Source organism: Corvus kubaryi, unplaced genomic scaffold (assembly GCF_017639235.1).
Source record: "Corvus kubaryi isolate FWS band 111438036 unplaced genomic scaffold, C.kubaryi_AGA036_p1.0 split2-37374, whole genome shotgun sequence".
NCBI classification, from domain to species: domain Eukaryota; kingdom Metazoa; phylum Chordata; class Aves; order Passeriformes; family Corvidae; genus Corvus; species Corvus kubaryi.
Window position 1 is genome coordinate 6,872,543 of NW_024582082.1, and position 22,232 is coordinate 6,894,774.

The window sequence follows — 22,232 nt, forward strand, 5'->3', positions numbered from 1 at the left end:
GAGTATCAGGACTCCGTGGCTGCCCTAAGGCCTACTGTTGGATCCATCTTAGTACGGCTGTCCTAAATGCAGTTCTGAGGGTCTAACCCATCTGCTTTCTTAAATACCAGGTATTCCCTTGCTAGCAGTGGATGAACATCCCTGAACAGTCACACAAACCCACCTGGCATCCGAGGGCCGCGCGGAGGAAGCCCAGGACAGTCGGGGACGCTGGGGCAGCACCTGTCACTATCATGCGGACACACCCCCCAAGACTTGCCTGTTTGGTGGCAGGAGGAAACAAAAGAAAGCATCAGAAACTACTACAGATGGCAAAACCATGAGCATTGCTTACAAAGAATTTGCACAAAATGCTCTCTCTAGGATGTGCAGGATTTCCTGCCCATGGCAAGGGGTTGGAATTAGATGATCTTCAAGGACTCTTCAAACCCAAACCATTCTGTGGTTCTGTGATGTGGCCATGAATGGAAATATGAACTAGCTCTGAAGCTTTCCTGAGGGATAAAACTCCATTCAGTCTACAGAGACCAGAGTGCCCACATGCCTGGCAGGACAAGCTGCTCAGCCTCAGCTCCTGCGACTTCTCTGCCTGGGCAGGCTGCAGACCTGGCTCTGGGAACTGCTGGGAAAAACAGACTCTTCCCCCGTCCAGTTTTCTTTGCTTGTTTACACCTCGTTGGTTTTAATGAATTGCCTCCCAAGCCCTCTAAAATAATGTTGTCCCTTTTCTAAGGCAGATGACCTTCAAATATTTCTGGAGAGTATTACATCAATTCCTGTGTCCCATTTTACTTCTTTCTCCTCCCCCTTCATTTCCTTTTCTTTATTCTAAAAGTAAAAAAGAAAACCCAGCACAAAAGCAAACAACTGCTGACTAAGTCTGCCCGTCTCGCCAACCCTTCCATCAATATGCAGCCTGGCTCGCTCCCGGCTGGGTAAACCCTGCTATCTTTGCACACTAAGGACAACTAATCCACAGACCACAAGTACAGTCAGTTTCTTTAGTTAAAAATAAAGTGGCATGTCTCCAGATAAGTCATCCAGTTAAAAAAATGAAGTAATAAAAGCCTCCTGGAGTAGTACAGAGCCCAAAAAAACTGGTTTAAAGCCAATTTAATCTCTTTTTTACTGAGATGTGTGGCAAACAGGAGGGCATTCTGATTTCTTTTCTCATGGTTGGTGAACCATGATTCATGTGTGCATTTTTCTTTACAGCCTTATTCTTCTTTCCCTAGGAAGAAAAGCAGGTTTGAATATGCCCAACTGAAACCCAACCCTAAATCCACTCCTATCTGCTGAGATTTTGCAGAAAACTTTGGAGCAGCATCTCTTTGATCAGTGACTCCTCTTTTCATGACCACCTTCCTGAATTCCATCCCTGGAGTAGGTTTGGTACAATCCTTTCCTCCCCCACAGGGGCATAGTTCCTATCTGAGAGCTGCAAAAAATTTTTGGCACTCTTCCGTAAATTAGTGATTTCTTGGTGCTGCTGAGGAAGTATGTCACAAATGTCATCTTAGCCTGCCTTGTATTTCGTCATTTCCCTCTGAAAAGTTATCCTGAGAGAATTGAAATTTTGACATTATGGATGGTGTTTAAAAATAAAAAAATATAAAAATAATAAATATAAAAAAATAAATTTATTTACCAAAAAAAAAAAAAAAAAAAGGCAAAACTTCACACTGCAACAAACTGTGCTCGGTTCCCTTTTTCTATTCCATTTTCCAGTCTGTTCTTCACTAGTGAGTAGTGATTGCCCCCAGTTCATCATCAGGCAAGTGGACCACATTAACTTTAAGAAATCATAGAATCATAGAATTGTTAAGGCTGGAAAAGACCTCTAAGATCATCAAGCCCAACCATCAACCCAGCACCAGCATCATCTTTACCACTAAACCATGTCCTCAAGTGCGACATCCACACCCTTTTTTAACACTTTCAGAGGTGGTAACTCCATCACTGCCTTGGGCAGCCAGTTCCAATGCTTGACAACCCTATCCATGAAGAAATTTCTCCTACCGTCTGAAACTCCTTTGTCTGAAAACCAGTCATTGCTAGAAGAAACAAGAGTTCTTTGGCTTCAGACTCACTTCTTAAATCACTTACCTGTATTTTATTAAAGAAAAGTTTATCCCACAAACTGTCATTTCTAATGATGCCGTTTCGAACTTCGGCCTTTTTCCGTCTTGCAGCAAATTCCAGGATCCAGCGCTTGAGCGAGGTGTCAGCCTGGCTGAAGATCTGTGGGAGCATAGGATGGCAGATGAGGTGTCACACAGGAGAGAGAGAACATCAACACCTGTTCTCCCCATGACACCCACCCAGCCAGGTGGGTGCAGTTACATTTGCAGCACAGGTAAACAAGGCTACACTGGGGTTTATTAGTGGGGGGAAAAGGAATGGTGTGTTTTGCTCCATTCCCTATTGTACATGTGGTTTCTTTGGGGGGAAAAGAGAGGATGGTGGTGCAGGCTTCGACTAGATTGACAGGGCTGCTCTTACTATACAGTTTCTGTGACAGGGTTCAGTGAAGTTCATGCAACCTGAGCAACAAGGAATGAGCAACATGAACAGGTATAAGTGGTGGCTGATGTGGTGATGGAGGCTGCATTTACCTGAGCTTAATCAGGCACTAGCACGAACTCCACCTCAGCAAACAAGAAACCCCCAGTGCCTGTCTCTCTAATGAAGCACAGAAGCCCTCACCTTGGGAAAAAATTAAATCAGTAGCTTGTGCTTAAGCTTGTCTTTAGCAGATAAGTCTTCTGAGGAATAAATATTCCCAGCTGGTCAAACAGATTTAACATGATGACCAGATGTGCCTGTCTTAAATATCTTGCAATACCTTTACCTTAGTTTTAAAGATTTCTAAATCCAAAAGCCACTGTCACATTTACACTGCCTAAATCCTCAAACACATTTTGAAATTACTGATTTTCAGCTGTTGTTGCCACTAGAACGAGAGATTCAAGTTTCAAACCTGGTTGAAGGGCACAAAAGGTCCTTGTTCAGTCAGGTTTGACTGATGTTTCTGTGATGAAAAAATCCCGTATCTTTAGAAATGTCACTGGTAAGCTTAGTGAGAACAGGGTAGGAGGCTAATACAGAGATTTCATATTCACACATGATAGCTGTGTATGGAGTCTGTGTAAGTCATAATACAGACTTACAGGCTGGGGAGCTGTATTGATTACACAGGGTGAGAATGTGTCTGCAGCAAGGCAGAAGTAGTGTAATCTGCTTGAGAAATCTCCATGACTAAGGGAATTCTTCCACATGAGTACTAAAGGGACATAAACTCCATGTTCCAAAAAGAGTAAAATCAATATTGAACTCACCTTGTCATACATTCTGTTCAACAGCCGAGGCACAACAGGGAAGATGGTTGGCCGCAGTGCCTTCATATCGTCAGACAGGAGGCGAATATCTCCTTGGAAGAAGCCAATTCGCCCTCCATGGCAGTATACGACAGACTGATGGGGAGAAAGAGGAACACATGTAACCCCTTTGCTTTCAATTCCCACAGCAAAGTATCCCTCGCAAGCGCAGAAGCACCTTTACTGAATTTCTACTCTCTAATATGGCAAAAATGGGACTTTGGAAATACATACAGAAGTAACAATAAATTTTGCACTGAATAGAAATATCCAGATAGTTCTGGGCACTTTTCAGTACTGGCAATTCAGCATCCACCAAATTTGCCACTTGTTCTGGAAGAACAAGGAATCAAAGTTTTTGGAAGGGATTTCCCTTCATCCTCTGCATATGGGGATGGAGAAGTCCCAGTTATGGTCAGAATCTGGATCAGAACTTTCCTAAAGCGCAGCCCTCCCTTAGTAGCTCACAGCATGAGTACCTATCGTCAATACAGAAATGCAAAGTAAGAAACATCATAAAACACAGAGCAGCAACTGATTTTTAGATGTTAATACTTTAGTTTTGTTTAAATACAACAATATAAACTATGTTAGCAATACAGTGCCTGATCCTGTATCCCAGGAATAGAAGCCCACATCATAAAAGGTTCTTGACTTGTATGAAAACTACAAATCTAGAAGTCTTGTACTTGAAAAGAAAGCAGGATGTTTTAATCAGATCAGAATGGAGCTCGATATGCAGAATGGGGCAGGGGGGCTGCTGGCCATGAGCCAACTGTCAGCTGGTTACTGGTAACCAGTAACCCTGCCAAGGACCCGTCACAGACTGGGTCAGTGAAGAACATTTGGAGACCAGCACTTCTTCCATGTTTTTACAGTGCATGGAGGAAAAAGCGTCCTCAGCAAGCGCCTGTGATGCCAGAGCTGACCCCAGCCTTCCTGAGTAGACTGAAAACTTCAGCTCCCTTTTGTGGGCTTGTCTTCCCCAGAAAACTAAATAAGTTGAAAATTCCTTAAGAGACACCCAGGTCTTTTTGTGCTGCTCCTAGAAATCTGCAGTACAAACCAGATTGCTCTCACTGCTCTGTCAGGCAGTTAGAGACTGTCTCCATCAGCTGAAATCACAGGAATTTTACACATGTGATGTGGGTTTAATGAAAATCACACTGCTGAATCTGTGCTTTACACTGCACATGAATTTAAAAAAAAAAGAAAATGTAACCAGTGTGCTCATTGGGAATTGAAAATAACAACTAGAAGTTTTTCTCTTGAAAGAATGTATCTATATAATTTTAACTGTAAATTCCAGGAATAAATCATATTGGCTAAAACTAGGGACACTGATGCAATGCTTGCTGTTCAGAATGCTTTTGAAAATGACTTTTTAGCCCTTTTGAAAAAATCTTCATATTAATAAGCTGTTTCAGATGGGAGGATAAACCTGGACATCCTTTGGAGGCTGTCCCTTTCAGTACAGCAACATCCTGTGAAATGAAAGCATTTTCAATGTTTCTGATTTCTTTCTGCCCCCCATCAGATGAATTTTGAATAATTATATCCTTGTTAGCCCAAGCAGCGCTGGCACACTGACTAACTTGCCTTGCAAGTGGAGAAAGGCTGTGCTGTAATTCTCCAAATCTTTCATGGGCTTTCACTTCCAATTTGTGAGGTTTATAACAGGGAAAAAATATTTTACTTCTGGCATAGATGTTATCAAGAAGTGGGAAGTTTATATTCAAATGCTTGTCTGACTCAAAAAGTCTGCTTTCAGCCTGAAACAGGCCTCCCTGAGAAAGTGCAGAGCTGCAACTGGATCCAGATACGATCTTCATGTACTGGATCAATTTTAAGTTTGCAGCTTCTCAGGCCAGGAGACCTGATGTGGTTGTCTCACCTGACTTGCCTAACTCACCAATTGCAGCACAAATCATCACCCTTTTTTTTTTTTCCAAAAGAGACATGGAGTCAGTTCTGTGGGCTAGCAAGAGCTAGTGCTTGGTTCTGCCACAATTCCAAGAGGACACAGCTCCAGTGAATGCCCACTGCGTGCTGCCCTGTCAGGAGGATGACATATCTTACACCATGATCTCAGTTTCCTCTTTTTCAGTGTCTGCCAAGTTGGGGGTTTTTTTGCAATCATGTTCTTTATGCAATAAAATTATTTTAGCTGTTGTAGAAAATGGCATGAAATTACCTTGACTTACATGACACTTCATCCTAGAGTGCTTTGAAAAGCTGTCCCAAAATTGCTCAGGTAGCAGTAGCCATGAGCTGAATGAGCAATGAGTTTGGCTCATTGCTGAAGGGCTGTTTTTCAATCCCTGAGCCAAGTGTAAGCTGGAGAACTTGGGAAACTCTCCTGGCATTGCTCTGGACTCACAGCCATGTCACTGAGACCATGGCTCTGGTGTTATGCACATGGCACTTCCGGAGTACAAGCTTTTTTAGTGCTACAAGATATCACTGGTTATTTAGTATTTTATTCATTTTATTTTTTGTTGTTGTTGTTGGCGTGGAAAAAAGCTGATTTCCACTGACACCATGACCTTACCTGTACCATTCTCTCAAACATGTGTGCTAAAGGCAAATAGGAAATGTGTACATCCTCACAAGTAGGAGACCACTGACTCTGGAAGAAAACACAAGGAGCCCCACGAGGCCTCGTCAGTTCAGGTAGGTTTCTTACCTGTATAACTCTTTCAAACATGTGAGCCAGAGGCAGGAAGGAGATGAGCACATCGTCCTGTCTCGGAAAGATCACTTTCTGCAGGTGAAGGGCATGGGAGACAGAAAGGAAAGAAACACTGACAGGAAGACAACAAGAAAGTCATAAAACAATAAAAAGAAAAATGGCACCAGAGGAGCAAAAGGGTAAAGATTATCAAGAGAGGAGGGAGCGGCTGACACAAGGAAGCGTTAAAGCCACAGCATCATGGAGCTCAGTTAGCAGAAGGAGTAAAAAGCACAGAGATGTACACACAGGGCAATGGAGAGGGCTCTCCTTGGCAGAAGGCAGATCATATCCATGCAGCTCACGCTGGGAATGGAGACTCACCCTAACGGAGAATCCAATTTTTATTCACTGCTTTCTACCAGGAGGTGCCGAGACCCTGATCTGTGCTCTCAGCTGTGTGCAGACAGCAGGATCCTGGTGCTAACCTGCACGAGCCCCCAGGATCCCAGTGCTAACCGGCAGGAGCCTCCAGGATCCCTGTGCTAACCTGCAGGAGGAGCCTCCTGGACACCAGCAGGGCTCTGCAGGAGCAGCTTCCCACATTGCATAGAGCCCATTCAAGAATCACAGTGTTACTAGAGTCAAAGATAGTGATTTTTTCCTTTTCCTTTGGTTAATCATTGATTTGAATCAGGCTGTGTTGGAAAAACAAATTATTTCATCTTAGGCTTCAGAAACTAATTACTTCTGTTAGTGTTTCTCACCATTTTAAGGGATTATGATTTTAAGGGCATTATGACTGTCCCACAGACAGGGAAAAGAGAAGGTTGGACAAATTATTAAAAAAAAAGTGGCCAAAGTCTTGAGTTTGCCAAGTTTTTAACTCTCTTGAAGGCTGGAATAAACAAAGGCCCCAAGAGACTTATTTAACCCATTCTCCAAAAGAAGATAACCTTTCTACCTGCATTTCCTAGGGTACAGCTTGCTGTAATATTATGGATTAGAAAAACTGAAGGTTGACTACCCAATAATCAATAATCAAGGCCAGTGGTTAGTGGAAAATGGGTACAAAAATCCAGCAGCTCACAGTATTAACAGTTTGTACCGACTTGCATCTCCACTGCTCAGAAGGAATCAATAGCCCATGACCTGGGATACAGTGGAGGCAGACACAGGAGTTCATCTCTCAGGCGATATTTTATTGAAGCTAAATCTGGGCTGGTCACATTTGGGTATGGCCTCCCAACCATCACCTACCAAAGTCAAACATCATTGACCATGTGGGTGTTCTCAGCATCCCATTTCATATTATTGTGTCTGTCAGTCTGAATGAAGCCATTAGGGCCTGCAGATCTATTTATACATTACTTCAATTTGGCTTCATTTTCTGCAAGCACAGTAATGTAAAACCTTTAACATCAATCAGTATTTTTAATACTGCTGTAAGGGCCCAGACAAAATAATTTGGTTTTAAATCAGACCAAAATTATGACATTGAATAGCATTTCACAGTTGGCACAGTTGTCCAGTTAAATGTAAAAATACAAACAGCTTCTTGGTATTTGAGAACAACCTTATAATAAAGCTCTGGACTCACTTCAAAATATGTTCAATTTGTAAAAATCACTGAACTAAGCAAAACTGCCACAAGAACTCGTTAACAGCAAACCTATAGAACTGCCCATTTTATTTCTGTAATTTAGACTACGTTCAAGTGTTTCGCACTTTGCTCTATTTCATTACTGTAGTCAGACATTACCCAAATCTTGTGGATCAGCTACAGGCATTTACCGTCTGCCAGCAATACTCTGGTGACTGGAGATAGCGAATTTACAATCACTTACACCAGACTTGGGTCTCAATCTGATACCTTTGAGATTAATCAGAGTCCCACTGCCATCAGCAAACACTAAATCCATTTTTATGGGCCACTCCTGGAAGATCCCAAGTTCCCTCAGCTCTAAATTAGTGCACTTCCAAAATAAATGTTCCTGCCCTTTGAAGCTCAGGCCTCTCCATGCCTCAGCTTTCATTTGTGCCTCTTGCTGCCACTGAAGCCATGGAGAGCTTCTCTCCCATGCTGAGAAGCCCGAGGGCTCACTGCAGCATTGATGTTTCATCCTGCACACTGTGGAGGCACAGTCCTGCAAACACTGGAACATGTGAGTTCAGTGGGATTTCTTACATCACACGTCTAAGTTTCTTTACACCAGTGGTCCAGAAATCTCAGAAAGTTCAAGGATTAAAGTAATAAGACTGCAGTAATTTCAACATCAAAATAAGACCAGTAAGGGGTATGAGGTAACCAATTGTCCATCCCATGTGCATGTAACTACTTCATAGAATTGCCTGCTCCCTACCAGAAATTAGATTATTTATATTTGTTCCATATAAGCTGTATAAAATCCTTACTATGACATGGTAAACTGATTCTGCTTCCTATATTGTTTCTAAACATGAGTTTACATGTTGTATGAAACATATTATAAAGGCACTTGGCCAGCACTATGCTCTATTAGAAATATGTATAACAAAAACTGAGATATACTAGAATATCAATGAAATTAACCATTAACCATTCTTGTAAAAAAACATGTTCTTATATATATAAATATATATATATATAAAATATATAATAAATAAATAAATAATATGTAGTCTTATTTATGTGTAATATTAAAATTATATGTAATAATATGTAATAAATAATACTAAAAAATACGTTCTTATATATATATTTATACATACATACATACTTTGTATGCAGAGAGGTTCCAAGTATATGGCGACATTTTTGGGCACAATGGGACACAAAGAGCACAAGAGCTCCTCTTCAAGCACCAGTTGCAACTGTACAGGGCTTGTCTGCTCTCCTAATTCTTCAAAACTAGTTAATGGATTTACAGGAGTCAGCATTGCCTCTCAGAAGCCCATTGCACCCTACAAGCCTGGGAGCTAGGGCTGGAAAGAGGATTTAATGCCCTCCAGTACTGTAGATTCAGCCTTGCTCCACTCCCAAGGATTTGGCCCTCTGAGCAGGAAAAATGTCATCTTTTATCTGCAAGAGCGTACTTCCAGCCTGGGGAGGGCCACAGCTTAACCCACACACTCTGCACATGGCAATTTTTTCTAGCTCAAGATATTCACCTCTGTCACTTTCAAAAAGCCTGAAAAATCTGCCACCACATTTCCATGGGTCAGCATAGCACCTTTGGGATTTCCTGAAAGGAAACAGAGAGGAAATATAAAAGATAAGCCAGAAGATAACTTTCAAAAACTTAACAAAAAAACAAAACAAGAAACGGTTAAAATGCTATGTTCACTTCTTCAGTTTTAAAACGTATGTAATTTTCACCATCATTTCTGTGCAGTAATATGCACCAAAACCACTTACTGCAATACTCAAATCTTAATAAAATGATACTGCAAACAGAAATATTTTTCTTGGAGACTCTGGAAAACAGGTTCCAGCAGAAATAGCCCAACTGCAATTTCTGAGAGTGCTCAGATGAAGCCACTCAATGAGCACAGCCATCAGACTTGAGTGGCTGTTCCAGCCTCTCCTGGGAGGATTTATTTCATCCAGATTTTGACTGAGAATGATTTTGAACACCAAGAAACACCATTTAAAAGGCTGTTAAACTCTTACTTAGCTAGTACTCTGGATAACAGGAGAAATGCAGAGAGCAGACCCTTTCAGACTGCAATTAAGGGAAGTCATGAATAGTGTCAGCAGCAGAGGTGTCTTGAAGACAGCCCTAAACCCATTAGGGAGCCAGCAAAGCCCCTGTTGTGTTCCAGAGCTGGGCACTGCCCCTGCAGCATTTCATCCACCACTAGCAGGGAACTCAGCACCATCAATATTCACCTTTTTACACTCCTTTCTCAGCTGACCATGGTACACCACTTGCATTTCCTATCTGTTTGGACGCCAAAACACAGGGTTTGTTAAGCAGCAAATACACAGGCCGGAACCTCCATGTTCACAAAACAGTGGCACAGAGGGCTCTGCACATAGTCCTGTCACAGCACTGTCTCTTTTCATCACCCTCCAAGGCTTTACTTTTGAAAAGAAGGTGTAGCTCAGCTCAAATATAATTACAGGGCCAGCCTCTTTCTCTCCAACATGCTTTTAAGCAGATTGTTTTAATTTGATCACACCACTGCCACATAGTTTCCGCTGCTCCGTGTGGAGGCAGATCAGAGGAGCTTTACCTGCAGGTGCCCTGCGTGTCCCCAGCACAGTGGGCACGAGCAGCCTGGCAAAGGTCCTGCAGTTAATGTAACAAATTGGTAAATCAGCCAGAATTTCATTCTGCCTTCCTCAGATTAGGAAGAGACTGTGGTGCTTTGTGAGTATGTTTCAGCACAGGAAAATACGTTTCATCCTCTCATTTCAGAGCAGTTTGAGGGCTTTGTTGCTGGCAGCCCTCCATTGTGGGCATGGGCAGAGACATGGGCACACTCAGCACTGAACCCTGTGCCCTGCTAGCACCATCAGCATCACTCTTACTCAACCTCCCAAATAATTAAAGGCAGGCACAAACAGCAGTAGCAATTGTTGCATACATTTATTGCAATAGAGCAGGATATTTTTAACACAATTGTAGTGGGTTAAACCTGAGTTGATGGGCAGTCTTTTAGACTAATGACGCTTCTCACAATGTACATATTTAACCCGCACAAAAAGGCGGGAATTGCCCTTGGTCCAAACTCGCCTGCCGGAAGGTGGGGGGGCCTCCAAGCCTCTGGGCCCCACCGGGCCGAGCTGAGCCGAGCCAAGCCAAGCCAAGCTGAGGCCTCTACCCACATCCTCTTTTCCCAACGCCACGGCACAGACCCTGGGCCGCTGGGGGGGAACTATCCCAGAGCCGCAGGCAGCTAAAACCAGCCATGGACTGCCACACAGCTAAACCCATCCAGCGCGGCTTCTGGGGACAGCACACCTCGTGCTGAACTGAAGAAGACACCATGCAGCCAGCATGGAGCGAGGCTTTCTCCACCGTAAAGCCTGAACAAGAAGACTCTTCAACGTGGCGGCTTCAGAGTCAAAGAGAAGGAGAAAGTGAGTCCTGTGGGACGGAGCTGGAAATGGCGACGGGAGAAAAGAGGGCGGTGCTGCGTTTTTCACATGTAGCTTAAAATACTTCTTGCATGCCATAGTAAGAAACTAATATCACAAGCTGTTTGTCGCTTTAATCCATTTGAAGTACATGGGGGGGATGAAAAAGTCACACGTGGCCCATGAAAATTGTGAAGAGTGCCTATGGCAGGCTATATAGAAGCATTGAGAGGCTTTTTTAGAGACTTGTGGCGAAGAAAGCCTTTGTGTTCAGGCCAAAATAACTCATCCTTAAAAAGATTAACGACTCCATGTGATAGCCTATGTTTGGCAGTGTGAAGGACCTGTGAGATTTTAATGGAAGAGATGTTTTACGCCACAGCAGATTGTTTCTTTCCGGGCGGGTCTGCTGTTGGTGGCAGTTTGGGAACCATGTGCAGCTGAAGAAAACCCTTTTTTCCTTAAGCATATGAAAGAGACTTATCAAGAACTGCAACACTGACTAAAATCCCATGTTCGGTTACCCTTTGTGTGAGTTGGGTAAAAGGAGGGAAGTGCTGGAAAGGGGGAGGGGGTTTGCTTTAATTTCTTGTTATTACTTGTTATTTACTTTTAATTCTATTAGTAATAAAACTCTTTCTTTGTACTGCAACTGTTTAATTTTTCTGCCTGCTTTGCTTTCTCCTAATGCTTATCTCACAGAAGGAACATAAGTAAGTAATAGATATTCTGAACCATACCACTACACTCAATTGGTGTTTCTGCCTGGTTTACAAACTGAACCCTCTACAACAATATATTATACTGAAAATCCCTATTTGCTGTTCCAAGTGCCCTGAGTAATTCAGTCCCAAACACTTGCAGATGAACATGGTGCACAGGAGGCTGGTTTGGTCTCGTCCTCATCCGAAGCTCAGGGCTGAGGCTGACAGCTTTGCCAGCCACAGCTGTGCCCATCCTAACATGTTGAACCAGCAGGCTCACAGGTGCCAAATCAGCCTGGCAGGTTATTTTCACAGCTGGGTGCACACATGGATCCAGGCTTCAAGAAAAGTCCATGAACAGGTGTCAGTTGTACATACACACCATGACTCAAAAATCACTTGTGTTACTGAGTTGTGTCCAGCCAAATACATGTGCTCAGCCCCTGCAGTTCTAGAAGCAGCTGTGCTCCTGCAGCATCGCACAGCTCAGGCACCAGTAGAGAGGATGTGCTTAGTACTGGTTTGGAAACTCAAAACTGTGTCCTCTGGCACAGATATGGTTCCTACACCTTGACAAAATTCTTCAGACTTTTTTTGGAGGATTTCAAGTGTTCAGTGCCAGGCTGGGTGGGGCTTGGAGCAAACCCGTCTAGGTGAATGTGTCCCTTGCTATGGCTGGGAATGGGAACTAGACATGCTTTAAAGGTCCCTTCCAAGCCAAACTATTCTGTGACTCTGTGAGATTTCTCAGATGTTTGACTCATTTACTCACTCCACCTCTGACTTGAATGCATATTCAGTATGTCTGCCATGCCTGGAAGCATGTGAAATGTGAACATCCTAGCTCCTTCCTCTGCATCCCTCCTGTGCAGGCTCAACATCCTGGACAGGCTGCAGTGATAATGGTGTCTAAGCAGAGCAGCAGTGTTGGAGCCAGGAGAGCCTCCATCAGGAGAAATCCAGAACAAACCATGCTGCTATGGGATAGCTGCAGCTTTTTGGGTTGGGGGACTCCTGTAAATTTTAACCTTCCTTAGTAGTTCTTTTTTAGTAAAACAGCAAAATGGGTGCCCCTTTCTATGACCCATTTCCCAGAATTACCACTTTGAGAGAAGGTTGGCAGTGATGCTGCTTCTCTATTTTAAAAAATCAATGCCATTTCTGTAACACTACTCTTGTTTGAATTTCCTCACAAAGACAGACCCAGTGAGTGTCTGAGTGTCCTGTTACAGAATGGATGCCCTGCAATCCATTAACAGCCTGGGAATGTCAATTCCTCTTTATCTTGGTGCCAGGTTTGTTTGACAGTTCTTATAAACAATAGAAGAACCTTTAAAAAAAATAGACCCACATTGCCAAATGGGTCTCTCAAGTGCTCCAGCACTAATTTGATGGTGTGATCCATCAGCATTCTGGGATGTAAGCACTTTCCTCCCCTGGGGAGCTCTAGCAAAAAGGAATATGCACTGCCAGGCTGGGAGAAACCACTGGGAAGCCATTTTTGTCCACCTGGTAGTGGATCCTTGAGGGAATGACAGTTGATTTCTCTGGAGTAACCAACATGAAAAATTGTATCCTGACAGTTTGGGGATATCTGTGTGCCTTTGGCCCATTTCCAAGTGCTGATGGCTTCTTGGCACAACCATGAAAGTTGGTCTTGTCATCCAAGCTCAGCAACCTCAGCCTCTCTTTTCTCCCTGGGGAGGCATTGGGGCATGTGGTCCTATCAAAGAAAAGCAAGTGTTAAAGTCTGCTTCTGGGGAATTCTTTCCAATTCTACAATTTTCAGGTGATAAATTCTACAGCAGAGATTTATTTCACACCATACAAAAATATTTAGAGCCCTTTGGAATTGGAAAAGCCCTAGAGAACATGTCCTTTGGAAGAAAATTCTAAATTTGGTCACTAAAAATTACATGGGCTATATAAAACTCCTACATCAAAGCACAATGTGGAAAACAGACCAGAGTGTTGATGCAACCTCTGGAAAAGGCAGAGAGTGACATGCAAAGTCCTGCAGCAGCAGAGGATGGGCTCATGGGTCACAAAGCATTGTTATGAGAGAGTTCAGTTCAAGATGATTTGCAAAATTGGAAATCTCTGGTTTGGACAGGAGAAGGGAAATGAGCTTCCTGGTTGTCCTATTTCTGTAACTCTGGGCATGTTTCTAAGAAAAGCACAAAATCAGAAACTGGCCCTTGATTGCATCTGCAAATAAAAAAAAGAAAATCAAAATAAACCTTCGCTATTCAGAATTTCTTATTTAGAAATAAAAGTATCAACAAAAAAGTGACTTGAAAAAATAATTGCTCTGCACTTGAACATCTACAAAAACACACTGTGCCCTGCTGTATCCATGGCATAGCTCCTTCAGTTTCCTACTGCTCCCATTTATGCCTGGCCACTTTGCACTCACTCTGTACATAGCTGTGACGTTCATGTCCTGCACTGAGTTCAGCCTTTCCCATTTAGGAATTCCCAGTGCTGGAACAGAGCAGAGTTCCAGGCTCCTCTCCCTCCGTGCTCTGCCCTGGGCAGTATGAAGTGCAGATCTCAAAACTACAGACCATCCACAAAGGCCCCTTTTAAAACATCTTGAGCTTGTATTTGGAGTTGATAAAGCCGTTGCCTACCTGGTCTGAAGCACAAGTCTTCTCTGAGAGGTGGAGGATGAAGGTGTTCCTTCGTGCTCAGCCTGACCCACCAACTGCGTGGCACCAGCAGCTTCCAGCATCTTCTGCTGAGACCAAACTGAGGATGCTTTGGGGTAGGACCAAGCATTAGGCAATCCCAAGAGCACAGGTGGATCTGGAAGAGCTGCTCCAGCAGTCCCTGGAGCATGGACCTTCCCCACAGGCAAGTGTAAAAGCAGTTTCCTAAGCAGTGATGCATTGTTCCTCTGCCCATACAGCTTTTAGGGAGATGTTATGGAGGCTGAGTTCTCAAGAGTAGGAAACTCCTGCAAGCTGATGAAGACCAGGATCTGGAGAGAGGAGAAAGCACTATCTCTGCTAAGAACTGGTAAGAAAATGATGCTGCTCCTCTCTCCAAGAAAAAGAGGTCAGCAGCAGATGAGTGCCAGTCCCATGGGCTGCCCAGGCTCTTCCTGAACCTCCCCAGCAGTTGGTGTCATGAGCAGCACATAAGAAGAGAAGAAAGAGGTGACAAGGACCTTGGCGAGGCTGGAGACATCAATGTGCTTAGGATACAGAGAATGGAAAGCTGTGGAAACACTTTTTAGAGTTTTGGGTATTTTTTTAAAACATTTTCAAAAGATAAATACCAACCAACCAAGTGCTTCACAACTACACAGGAAAATGGGAAGCAGACACATGGGTGGATTTTCAGACAACTGGAAAATCATACTGGCAAAGTGTATGTCAGAGAATTCAATTGAAAAATAAATATATTGTTATTTTTAATTTGCAATCTATAGATTTGAATCTATATACCTATATATTCTTAAATATTAAAAATGCCTAGAACTATCATTGCCATATCATAACAACAAGTTTGCATGTATTGAGGTGGGATTAATAATTAATTTCATAAGATATTCCAACATTTCAAGATTCAAATTACTTTTTTACCTGTAGTGCCACTAGTAAAACAGACAATTGACAGATCTTCTGGTCGAGGAGGCTAAAAATACAAAAGGAAAATAAGAAAATCACATCAGTGAAATGCAGAAGTGTCAGTAGTAGAGACTGTTGACATTGTAGAAACCTAAAGATCAAACCAATTATGTTTTTGCTCTGACATAAAAAGGTGTTATTCCCCTCAGCAAATATAAAAGACCATCATAAAACTCTTTTTACCAGATTTCTTTAGTTGATGCTCTATTCCTCCCTTTATGCTGTGCTCCAGATGCACTAATGGCATGCTGTAGTGGTAGGAAGACTTTGGTGGAATATTTGTCTTGCAGTTAGTATTTTCCAAGCCACCACCTCTATCCGTAGATGTGTGGGACAACTTGAGATAATTCATCAATTTCCAGGTCAGTTCTGGAAAGAACTCCACAACAGGGGACAAGATTCCAAAGCTGATTGTTCCCATTTCCAGCAGCATCTCTGTATTCTCAGCACCACTGCATACGTGTGCTATTTTGGGTCACGAATGACTAAATAAACAGCTTGAACATCAGAAGCTGCTTTTGAGAGTTTTGTACGAGTATGAGCAGCCAGTGAAAAATATAAAAGCAATTTTCCCAAAATATCCCCTATAAATACTGCCAAGCAGTATCTCTAAACTATAGAAGCCCCAGCAGACAGTGAAGGGTACAGAGGCATTCCTCCAGTGCCACCAGGGTAAGGTAGTGGAATTAGGGTAGCTTAACAACGGGATTTAATTACTGTCCCATTAACATGTGCATAGCAGGATGAGTTATCTCATTTAAGTGTTCCAGGTAGAGGGAATAAAGCAAATACTGCACATTGTTCCCTACGGGAGTGGTGAGGCCCTGGCACAGGTTGCCCAGAGAATCTGTGGCTGCCCCATCCCTGGAAGTGTTCAAGGCCAGGTTGGACAGGACTTAAAGCAACCTGGTCTAAGCATCCATGGAAGGTGTCCCTGCCCATGGCAGAGGGTTGGCGAGCTTTAAGGTCCCTTCTGCTGCAGTTTTAAGGGGGAAAAGCAATATGCCAACACTCACCACAGGCACATGTCGACTCTCACGGCCACAGTCCTGGAAGAGATTAAAGTAACAAAAGTGATTTCCACTTTAATTCCTGCAGTGTAACCCACTTGCTAATAATCTGCAAACCACTAAGGGAGAACATGAGCTAAAGCAGACAAATTAATAGCTGGCACTGAGGCCATCTTTATTATTCTGAGTTTCTTGCCTTAACTTCAGTGCCTTCCTTGGATTTCAAGTAGTGTTTGGGTTGGTTGAGCTGCATCCAGGGTGTTTCAAACAAGTGTGAGGCTGTAGGCTTATGTGTAGGAGGACAGTGTCTCAAATAACAACCCCCTTCCCATGCTTAAATAGCAGCTGACAGCACATTTGAGGATAAAGAACGGAACTGTTGGCTCTGCTATCTACAATGAATAACATCAAGAGGCAAGTGCACCAAGCATCAGTATTATCAGCCACAAGCTGCTCTTTTGTGCTCTCCAAACACTGAATCTGGCACACAATTCACAAGTCCCTGTACATTGTACTGTCTTTTTACAGATATTACAAAAAATAGTAAAAGGAGAGGGAGAGCAAACTCACCTCCACCTCCTGCATGGTCTGGATGTGAACCCCACAGCGCTTCCCTCTCTCCATCAGCTCCTTCTCAAATGGGTCCATCAGGATGATGGAGCTCAGGCCTGGTGTTTCTCTCCTCTCCACATGGTCAAGGAGTATCCTGGCTTTTTCAGGCTTGTCACAAATGACCGTGGAAATGTCAGCTGAAAGAAAAGCAGCCAAACAAGCTGTTTGCAGTAAATGTTTTTTAATGCAAGACTGTGGCTCATAGCTAACACTATATCACTTCTGATAGTCACTCCAGGCTACACCAGAAATCCCAGCATATAAAACATGCCTCTCTTGAAAAATGAGAAAAAATTGCAACCTTAGCTAACCTAAATCAATGCCAAAGTGGTAGCTGACATTATTCTGGGATTCAGTTCAAAATATTAAAATTGGTCCCCACATGGATTAAAAGATTGAGGAGGCAAAATATCAAGCAACACAGGAGTGGGTGGCCGTGGAGTAATTCCCGCATCCAGAGCAACCCCTATCCAAGGTTATGCGTGTCTGGGTATGTGGAAAATGCAACAGAGGGAACCCTGACCCAGCACAGGGACACCCAGCTCCTCAGGAACTTCTCTAAGTGAATTCAAGACACTCAAGTATAATCACAATGCCCCATCCCTGGAAGTGTTCAAGGCCAGGTTGGATGGGCCTTGGAGCAACCTGGTCTAGTGAAAGGTGTCCCTGCCAATGAAGAAAAGTTGGAATCAGATGAGCTTTAAGGTCCCTTCCAACCCAAACCATTCTAGAATTCTATGATCATCTGTTTTTTAGAAGCAGAAAATGAACCATTCTGAGCAACAAAACTGATTTCTGGGAAGATCACATCAGTTTTGATTTTACCTGTGTTGACAATGTACCGAATGGCTCCAGGACCTAAGGTGTCATACAGGGGAACCACCACCATGGAGTAGGTGTAGCAAGCCAGCTCAGAGATGATCCACTGCAGGAGGACATGGAAGCGCAAAGGTGAAAAGGGGCCATGGGAGCAGATATAACTTGAGAACAAGCTGACAGGTCAGGAACATTATTACTACGATATCAAGCTGGACTTAAAATCTCACCTCTGGACGGTTTTGAGCGAAGACACCAATGAACTGTTTTGTGGATGGCTTGCAGCCCTGCTGCAAAAGGCCCGAACCCAGAGCTTCTGCTCTTTCAGCCACCTGGAATTTGGGGAGGAAAAAATACATGAAAAAAGAGGAAAATAAACAATACCAAATCAGGCAAAGCTTAGAGGGAGGCTCTCAAATTATTGTATTTCCTATCTAGAAGTCCAATTTTTATGTTATCATGAACCATCATTAGCTGACTAGCAACTGATGTAGTTGGCAATGCCCCATGGCTCCAGAGAGCCTCGGTGCTGCTTTTAGGAGTGGACTCATGGCATGGAGCCAGCCTGTGAAAGCCAACACACCCATGTAACACCTGGATGTGCCCAGGTGGGGACACTGGGAAGCATCACATGGTGCATGAGCAACCTCCTGGTCTAACGTGCAGGCACCCCAACACCCCTTCTTGTGTTGGGCAGGGGAAGAGGATGCACAGCAGGTGTCACCTCCAGCTCACCTCCTTGTAGGACAGCCACTGGTAGGGCTGCTTGGGCTTCCTGAACCCCAGGCAGGGGCCGTTCTCTGAAAGACACAAGCAGAGATGGTGAGTTACAGGGGGCAGTGCCAGGAGTTTTTACATGTGGGGCTACAATGTGGGGGAGCCCTCCAGGAGTAAATCCATAGTTATTGGGCTGGTTCTTACAGCAATCCCCAGCAAATTACACACACAAGTGCATCTGATGGGAGACTAAATGCTAGGATCCCCCAAAAAGGCTTCAATCCTCCCCACTGATAGCAGCAATTTGCCCCAAACAGCCTCTTTAAAAGGCTTCTCCAAAGGTCACATGAGCATTAGTGTTTGATGAGGGCCCTCATCCCAAACACTAGCTCCCACTACTTGTGCTGCCTTTTGATTAAAAAAGGTAAAAACTACTGTATTTAGCCCAGCCTACTCTGGAGGAGGGTAAAACAACACGCAGCAGTGTGTGACTGGATGAAAATTTGAAAAGTTTGAATAATGTACTAATGGTACCTATTTGCAGAAATCCATTCCTCCATACACCTACCGAGTTCTTTATTTACCCCTGTCTTGTGGGGCAGAATATCTGCAGTTCCACTGGGGTTTTTTATGGTACCAAAAATAATAATCTGACCATGACATTGTTGTATCCAATGAGGCAGGACACCATAAACAGCAGACACAGAAATAGTTATGATAGAGCAGGGAAGAGTCATCATGGCTTTTTGGAGCAGAAAGTGATGTCTCTCAAGTGTATGAGAGCTATGTGATGATTCCATTGACCATGGGATTAGGTCATCTGCATGGCTTGGTCCCCCACCTCTCCCAGCTTCTGCTCCTAGGCCTCCTCACCACCGTGCTCTCACCAGAGATGCTGAATCCCCTCCTGAAGACCTCATACATGGTCCTGGCATCATCGTAGTAGTGTGTCAGCAGCTGCGGGCTGTCCCCAATCACCGAGCGGCGCGCCCCAGCCAGGCCCTGCATGAGACAAGGTGACACAAGGTGACACGGCCATCAGTACTGCTCGAGGGGTGGGAGATGGGGAAAGCCCCACCATAAAGCAGCACACTCCCCAAATTCCAGCAAGACCTCTGTGACCACCACCTGCCCCAAGACCCAAAGGGATGTGAGAGGAGGGACATTTACCTCAGCACCTCAGGAGAACCCTCTGCTCATAGAGGAGCACTTGTCTCAGCTCACTGTCACAGGAGATCATTGATATTTCCCAAGGGAATTTAATAAGGAATTGTGGATCTGGAAGTAATGGAGTGGAGATGTGCTGGGGGAAGCAACTGCTGTGCGCTCCACAGGTTTCCAGGACTAGCACCATGAGCACCTCCACAAGGACATCCAGGCCAACATGAAGGACAGACTAAGGCAGAGGCCAGCCCACAGTGCATGAGCTCGGTAGAGGTGTTTTAGGAGTTGGCAGCCAGGGTGAGAATGACCAAACTAGGACTGCACTGGGAGCCAGAAAAAAGTCTAATTAAAGGTTCCCTAACCACAGTGAAAAACTGTAAATTCCTCCCACCCTTTTAAAAAGCTGTTGGAATTAAAGACAATAACGTCTTAGAGGGAACATCACAAAAGGCTTTAAAAATTCTCCTCCTGCTTTCAGATATTAAAATAAGTAGAGACAATTTTCAGAAATATTTCTATTCTTTAAAACAGAGCTGCATCATTAAACTTTAAAGTCTTTTACAAGCATAAAAAGTAATAACTCCTTAGCCTCTAAGCATGGATTCAGGTTTACTTTTCTTTACTGTTACCAAGTTTGCAGCACCAAACTCAGCAATGGGCACACATGAAGAGTGCCAGATGATCTGGTCTCACCAGCTGTTGCCTTTCAGTTGTTTCTCCCATGCAATGGCAGTGCCTCTAATCTTTGGCCACGGATGGTTACAAAGCCAAGACCAAAATTTTACTGAAAATCTAAGAGAATAAATTAACATGCTGTATTCTAGTTTTTCAGTTTACAGAAAACGGTGAATTAAGGGGTGAAATGATCCCTGGCACAGTGCACTACATGGCTGATTTCAGGATGAGGTTGGGGAACTACTGAAACAACAACAACAAAAAAGCCTTCCTGGCATCCCCTGTGGACATAGGTCTGTAGAAACGAGTCCAGAGCAGACCATGAAGGTGATTAGAGGGATGGGACACCTACGCTATGAGGAAATGCTGAGAGAGTTGGGGTTGTTCAGCCTGAAGAGAAGGGTCTGGGGAGACCTTAATGAAGGAGGCATACTTTTTACAAGGGCACATAGTGGCAGAACAAGAAGTAGTGGCATCACACTGAAATAAAGTAGGTTTAAAATAGATATTAGGAAGAAATTCTCCCCTGTGAGGGTGGTGAGGCCCTGGCACAGGGTGCCCAGAGAAGCTGTGGCTGCCCCATCCCTGAAAGTGTTAAAGGCCAGGCTGGATGGGGCTTGGAGCAGCCTGGTCTGATGCCAATGGCAGGAGGTTGGAATGAGATGATCTTTAAGGGCCCTTCCAACCCAAACCATTCTATGACTTCCAGGCATGCAAATCTCAGGGAAAGCCAGCCGGGGTTGCCCTGGCCTCACCTCGACTTCCTCCGACTGCATGCGCAGGTCGCAGGGCGGCTTCACGGCCCTGGGCCGGCTGGCAAACCAGTAGGCAACAACAGCCGCAAAGGCACCAATGCCCACCAGAGCTGTGGCTGGTAGGTTGCGGAAGAACTGGCTGAGGTCATCGAACTCAGGGAGCCGCAGACTCCGCAGGATTTCCTGAGCCTGCATCTTCTCCACCAGCGAAACGGCAAACTCTGCAAGAGCCAGAAGGATGGGTCAAGTCAGAGGAGGTCAGTCTGCGGATGGGTAGGGGCAGCACAGGTCGCTGGGAAGGGGAGAACGTGCTTTGCCTCATCAGCCATCACAGACACCCTGCTCTGCTGAGCTGTGGGGCTGCCTGCCAATAGCCACCCTAACTGAGGAAAACAGCATCTGTGGAAGAGATAGAAGAAAGGAGGAAGCATCCATAGCAGAGTGAGCAGGAGCAGACAGCTCACTCCCTAAGGACAACCAAGTACCAATGTACCAGGAGGTAATGCAGCTGCAGTTATCTGGAGTGAGTTATGCTGGGACAAGCTCTGGGATCCAGCTACAACCCCTCAGGGCTGCAAGAAGCTTTCTCTACCTTCCCTGAGCAGGACTGCACAGACAGTCTGGTTGTGCTGGGCTCACAGAGCGGGAGCTTCTCCTGGGAAAGGCAAGGTCACACTGTGGATCAGGCATCGATCTAGACTCTGCCACAGCAGGTTGCCTTGCTTTTCCCTTTTGCACATACAGACACAGCCACCAGAGAGAAGGAGCCAGGCAGGTGGCTTGCTGCTCCAGAGTGAGAGATCAGGATGTCCTCAGGGGACTCATGTTTGGGTGTTGAGTACACAAGGAACATTTTAAAGAACTCCTGTTTACAGTGATGGCCCCATATCAACTCCCCACTGGGGAGTCTCCAGTATCAGCCAGCCCTCTGAGAGATGAGCCAAGAAGGTGCTGCCCAGGGGAATCCAAACAGTTAAGGTTTCCCACAGCTCTCTTTATGACTTTACAAGAGTCAAGGTCTTAAAAGAGTT

At 44.3% G+C, this 22,232-nt stretch overlaps 1 protein-coding gene across 8 annotated transcripts in view; it reads right to left on the reverse strand.

Annotated features, from left to right (window-relative positions):
- The window catches only part of ACSL6 (acyl-CoA synthetase long chain family member 6), a 104,081-nt gene that overhangs the window by 10,850 nt on the left and 70,999 nt on the right, over positions 1-22,232 (reverse strand). For 5 of the 8 annotated variants that reach the window (XM_042014505.1, XM_042014506.1, XM_042014502.1 and 2 more), the window contains 13 exons: positions 21,202-21,422; positions 19,495-19,609; positions 18,626-18,690; positions 18,121-18,222; positions 17,900-17,999; positions 17,033-17,211; positions 16,469-16,501; positions 15,408-15,459; positions 9,199-9,272; positions 6,064-6,141; positions 3,339-3,473; positions 2,107-2,241; positions 164-259 (listed from right to left, as the gene is read on the reverse strand). In XM_042014505.1, the coding sequence (XP_041870439.1) occupies positions 164-259; positions 2,107-2,241; positions 3,339-3,473; positions 6,064-6,141; positions 9,199-9,272; positions 15,408-15,459; positions 16,469-16,501; positions 17,033-17,211; positions 17,900-17,999; positions 18,121-18,222; positions 18,626-18,690; positions 19,495-19,609; positions 21,202-21,396 (1,359 nt within the window). In that variant the 5' untranslated portion in view covers positions 21,397-21,422. Of the gene's footprint in view, positions 1-163; positions 260-2,106; positions 2,242-3,338; positions 3,474-5,928; positions 6,142-9,198; positions 9,273-15,407; positions 15,460-16,468; positions 16,502-17,032; positions 17,212-17,899; positions 18,000-18,120; positions 18,223-18,625; positions 18,691-19,494; positions 19,610-21,201; positions 21,423-22,232 lie in introns of all 8 variants that reach the window. The other 3 variants (XM_042014501.1, XM_042014503.1, XM_042014509.1) reach the window with 3 other exon arrangements.